Raw genomic sequence first — 5,833 nt, 5'->3', positions numbered from 1 at the left:
GATCTCCTGACCTCGTGATCTGCCCGTCTTGGCCTCCCAAAGTGCTGGGATTACAGGCTTGAGCCACCGCGCCTGGCCTGGAGTTTGGGTTTCTAAAGAGCCTGTCACCCAAATAGTGAACATAGTACCCTGTCGTAAAGTTATTATTGATGACTTAATTTCATTTTGGGATTGTTTATTGCAAATATATGGAAATATGGTTTATTCTTGATTATTCATCTTGTATCCTGCAATACCACTGAATTCATTTATTACTTTAGTAGATTTTTAGTGGATTCTTAAGGTTTTCTACATGTAAGATCATGGCATCTGCAAATATACTTTTACTTCTTTCTTTCTCAATTGAATGCCTTTTATTTATTGCCTAATTGCCCTGGCTAGAACCTCCAGTGCAGTGTTGAATAGACATGGCAAGAGTAGACATTCTTGTCCTGTTTCTGATCTTACAGAGAAAACATACAATCTTTCACCATTACTGTGGAATTTTTTTGTAGATGCGCTTTATTAGGTTGAGAAAGTTCCCTTCTATTCCTAGTTTGTGGAATGTTTTTATCATGAGAGGATGTTGGATTTGTTGAATGCTTTTTTTGTGTCAGTTGAGATGATCATGTGATTTTGGTTTTTAGCCTGTTGATATGATGTGTTACATTAATTGATTTCATATGTTAACATGCATTCCTGGGATAAATCCCACTTGGTCATGGTGTGTAATAATTTTTATATGTTGCTGGATTCAGCTTGCTAATATGTTGTTGAGGATTTTTGTATCCATATTCATAGGAGATATTGTAGTTTTCTTGTCTGTATGTGGTTTGGTGTAATGCTGGCCTCATAAAGTAAGTTAGAAATTATTCCTTCGTATTCTATGTTTTTGAAGACTTTGTGAAGAGTTGGTATTTAAATGTTTGGTGAATTCAGTGATGAAGTCATCCAGGCTCGGGCTTTTCTTTGTGTGTAGTTTTTTAAAATTACTGTCTTAGATTCTTCACTTGTTATAGGTCTATTCAGATTATTCTTGAGTAAATTTTAGTAGTCTACGTCTTTCCAGGAATTTGTCTGTTTCACCTAAATTACTTAATTTGCTGGCATACAATTGTTCATAGTATTCCTTTGTAATCTTTTTTTATTTCTGTAAGGTTGGTAGTAATGTCCCCTCTTTCATTTCTTTTTTATTTGAGGCGAAGTCTCACTGTTGCCCAGGCTGGGGTTGCACTCCTGGGCTCAAGTGACCCTCCTACCTCAGCCTCCTGAGGAACTGGGATTATAGGCACACGCCGCTGAGCCCAGCTTTCATTTCTGATTCTGGTAATTTGAATCTTCTTTTTTTTCTATTCAGTTTAGGTAAGAGTTCATCAATTTTGTTGGTCTTAGCCAGGAGTGGTGGCTCACGCCTGTCATTCCAGCACTTTGGAAGGCTGAGGTGGGTGGATCACTTGAGACCAGGAGTTTAAGACCAGCCTGCACAACATGGTGAAACCCCATCTCTACTAAAAACACAAAAATTAGCTGGGTGTGGTGGCAGGTGCCTGTAATCCCAGCTGCTTGGGAGGCTGAGGCATTAGAATCGCTCAAACCTGGGAGGCAGAGGTTGCGAAGAGCCAAGATTGCGCCACTGCACTCCAGCCTCAGTGACAGAGGAAGACTCCATCTCAAAAAAAAAAAAAAAGACCAACTCTTTTTGGAGTGCAGTGGTGCAGTCTCGACTCACTGCAAGCTCTACCTCCTGGGTTCATGCCATTCTCCTGCCTCAGCCTTCTTAGTAGCTGGGACTACAGGCATCCGCCACCACGCCAGGCTAATTTTTTGTATTTTTAGTAGAGACGGGATTTCACCATGTTAGCCAGGATGGCCTCCATCTCCTAAGCTTGTGATCCGCCCGCCTCGTCCTCCCAAAGTGCTGGGATTACAGGCGTGAGCCACCGCGTCTTGCCAAAGTTGGTCTTTTTAAAGAACCACTGCCACTGTTTGGTTTTATTGATTTTTTCTTTTGTTTTTCTGTTTTCTATTTTATTAACTTCTGCTTTTATCTTTATTGTTTCTTTCCTCTGTTTCTTTAGTTTGCTCTTCTTTTTCAATTGTCTTAAAGTGGATGATTAAGTTATTGATTTGGGACCTATATTCTTTCTTACTATCGGCATTTATAGCTATCAATTTCCTTTTAAGCACTGCTTTAGCTGTATCCTGTAAGCTTTGGTATGTTGTGTTGTTTTCATTCATCTCAGAGTATTTTCTGGTTCTTGCTGGTTTCTGGCTCCTCCTGGTTTCTGGCTTCTCTTAATTTCTGGTTCCTCTTCATTTCTTCTTTGATTCATTGGTTATTTAGGAGTATGTTGTTTAATTTTCACATATTTGTGAGTTTCTCTAACATTTTCTTACTATTAATTTCCAATTTCATTCCACTTGGTCCAAAAACATACTTTGTATTATTTCTGTCCTTTCAAATTTATTAAGGTTTGTTTCATGGCCTATTGTATAGTCTATCCTGGAAAATGGTAGGTCATTGTTAACTATTATCTCATTGCAGAAACTTTTCTCTGAGTGATTTTTTTTTTTTTTTTGGTCTATTCTGTTTCAGATTGTTGTTATAATGAGAGGATTACCTGGCAGTGGAAAGACACATGTTGCAAAACTTATTCGAGTGAGTATGGGGAAGCTGAAAAATCAGCTGCTTGTGTTAGTAGTCACTTGCCTTCTTATTAATAGCAGGCAACATAATACCAGTATAATTGTCTTCCATTTGATCCATTAGAGTTGGCCCATGTGGTAGATGTTGTCCCATATATATTTTTATCTACTCAGAGAAACATTTTGCCTTGGCTTGATTTGAAACCACCAGAAGATTGTCTATTATTTGGCCACAAGAGGGAACTTTGGTGTGATAATTAACTAATTTATTCCATAAATTCGTTTTAACCTTCTTGACTATATGATTCTTAGGATAAAGAGGTAGAATTTGGAGGACCTGCACCCAGAGTTCTAAGCCTGGATGATTACTTCATCACTGAAGTGGAAAAAGAAGAAAAAGATCCAGATTCTGGAAAGAAAGTGAAAAAGAAGGTATGGTATTTATGTCAGATCTCATTCTGATTCATTAATAGTGTTTAAAGGAAAATGTGTTTGGGGAGAAGTGTGGCTTTTTTAAGGGCAAGGACCTCTCTCTTTTCTGAACACAGTACTTTAGTACTTGGCTGTGAAGGAAAGACTAGAAAGTAATCTCTATCCAAATCCTAACTGAGGAAAAGATTTAGGATGATTCTTTGCTTTTGCTAATTCCATATCTCTTTTGGGGGACCTTAGGTAATGGAATATGAATATGAAGCTGAGATGGAGGAGACTTACCGCACCAGCATGTTCAAAACTTTCAAAAAGACTCTGGATGATGGCTTTTTTCCCTTTATCATCCTGGATGCCATCAATGACAGAGTTAGGCACTTTGACCAGTTTTGGAGTGCAGCAAAAACCAAGGGATTTGAGGTAGAAACTTAAAGAACTTTAAAGTACTTTGTGTTATGTAAATGTTATATATCTTTGTCTAATTATTATTCATTCTTGCTTAGGTATATTTGGCTGAAATGAGTGCAGATAACCAGACTTGTGGCAAGAGAAATATTCATGGAAGAAAGCTTAAAGAAATAAATAAGGTGATTTTAAGAAACATAGAATAATAGAGTACCATCATGCACAACATAGTGATGTTTTGGTTAAGGAAGGACTGCATATATGATGGTCCCATAAGATTATAATAATGTATTTTTATTGTACTTTTTCTGTGTTTGGATATGTTTAAATACACAAATACCTCATTGTGTTGCAGTTGCCTACAGTATTCAGTACATTAACATGCTGTACAAGTTTGTAACCTAGATGTGCAGTAGGCTTTATCATCTAGGTTTGTGTAAGTATACTCTGTGATGTTCACACAATGACAAAATTGCCTAATGACCCATTCCTCATAATGTATGCCCATTGCTAAGTGATGTGTGACTGTACTCTAAACCTCATATTATCTGTACCAACACTCTTGTCTGGAAGCTCTTGTTTATCTCCTTTTTTTTCATAATAACTTTCCGATCTGCTTTAGTAAATATTTCTCTTCCTTTGTTTCTTTTCCTAGCTCTTCTTGAAATTAGCCTGTTATGGCCTGGCGCAGTGGCTCAGGCCTGTAATCCCAGCACTTTGGGAGGCTGAGGTGGGCGGATCGCTTGAGCCCAGGAGTTTGAGACCAACCTGGGCAACATGGCGAAACCCTGTCTCTACAAAAAAATACAAAAATTAGCTGGGCATGGTGTCATGTGCCTGTGGTCCCAACTACTGGGGAGGCTGAAGTGGGAAGATCACTTGAGCCCACCATGTCAAGGCTGCAGTGAGCCATGTTGGCGCCACTGCACTCCAGCCTGGGTGACAGACCGAGATTCTGTCTCAAAAGAAAAGAAATTAGCCTGTTAGACTTTACAATATTAAATTAATATTTAACAATTAAATATTTAATTAATATTTAACAGTATTTTTAAATATTGTTAAATGTTGTTTATCTTGGATGCTTGCTTGGTGTTTGAGTAGTTTCCAGAGATAACTCGACCATCTGAATTTTTCAATAGATGGCTGATCACTGGGAAACTGCACCTCGTCACATGATGCGTCTGGATATTCGTTCTTTGCTGCAAGATGCTGCTATTGAAGAGGTAAGTATCCTTTGGTTCAAATGCAATGCAAAGTGACATTACTTTTTCACCTTTTTACTTTGAAAAATTTAAAACCTACAGAAATACAGAAAAGTTACATAAATAGTATTAATACAAGAACACCTACTGGTATGCCTTTCGTTGAGATCACAGTTAATATTTTGCCACATTTTTCTCTGTATGCATATATTCTTATTAACATTCTTGTTAATGATGTCACTATTTTTGTGGAACCATTTGAGAGTTAAGTTGCAGATCTCGTAAACCTTCACCCTTAAATACATCAGCAGATATCTTGTAAGAACAAGGACATTCTCTTTTGATTTGATAACAGTTATCAAATGCAGGAAATTTAGTATCAATAAAATACTATATTAGGTAATATAAATTTCCTGAATTAAATTTCTTGAATTATCTCACGTATAGTTTATATTCACATTTCACCAGTTGTCTCTATAACATGATTTATAGAAATTTTCAAAAATCCAAGATTCAATCCTTTAATATAAAATATAGTTTCTCAGCCTTGTCATTGTCATGAAAGATAAAGAATTTATGAAGAGTATAGGCTTGTTTTGTAGAATGCCCCTTAATTTGAATTTATCTGTTTGTTTCCACATGCTTAGGTTCAGGTTAAACATTAGCAAGAATGCTGCATAAATGATACTGTGCCCTCTCAGTATGTCACATCAGGAGTCATATGGTATTAATTTATCTCATTGTTAGTGATTTAAGCACTGATTACTTGGTTAAGGTGGTATCCATCAAATTTTTCTACCTTTTTCTCTTTGTGATAAGTAAACTGTAGGGAGATACTCTTAACATCTTTTCCCCAACAAATTTTCATTCATTGGTAGTTCTTGCCTGAATCAATTATTAATTTGATGGAAGGAGAAATTTTCTATTTTTACCAGTTGTAGGTTTCTGTTTTGTTTGACCTCTTAATACTCAATATTGTCATTATGCTTTTTTTTCTTTTTTTGAGGTGGAGTCTCACTGTGTCGCCCAGACTGTAGTGCAGTGGCATAATCTCGGCTCACTGCAACCTCCACCTCTGGGTTCAGGCGATTCTCCTGCCTCAGCGTCCTGAGTAGCTGGAACTACAGGCATGCGCCACCATGCCTGGCTAATTTTTGTATTTTTAGTAGAGA

At 37.2% G+C, this 5,833-nt stretch overlaps 1 protein-coding gene across 1 annotated transcript in view; it reads left to right on the top strand.

The window, feature by feature from the left end:
* Nucleotides 1–5,833, top strand: part of YLPM1 (YLP motif containing 1) — a 76,283-nt gene that overhangs the window by 53,518 nt on the left and 16,932 nt on the right. Inside the window, exons 10-15 of the mRNA XM_011949809.1 lie at nt 2,477–2,492; nt 2,576–2,638; nt 2,938–3,057; nt 3,298–3,474; nt 3,558–3,641; nt 4,599–4,682. Coding sequence (XP_011805199.1) covers nt 2,477–2,492; nt 2,576–2,638; nt 2,938–3,057; nt 3,298–3,474; nt 3,558–3,641; nt 4,599–4,682 — 544 coding nt within the window. The remainder of the gene's footprint in view (nt 1–2,476; nt 2,493–2,575; nt 2,639–2,937; nt 3,058–3,297; nt 3,475–3,557; nt 3,642–4,598; nt 4,683–5,833) is intronic.

The sequence above is a fragment of the Colobus angolensis genome, unplaced genomic scaffold, assembly GCF_000951035.1.
Source record: "Colobus angolensis palliatus isolate OR3802 unplaced genomic scaffold, Cang.pa_1.0 Scaffold3, whole genome shotgun sequence".
Classification (NCBI taxonomy): domain Eukaryota; kingdom Metazoa; phylum Chordata; class Mammalia; order Primates; family Cercopithecidae; genus Colobus; species Colobus angolensis.
The sequence above is the reverse complement of the archived record's forward strand: the minus strand, read 5'-3'. Positions and strand labels throughout refer to the sequence as shown.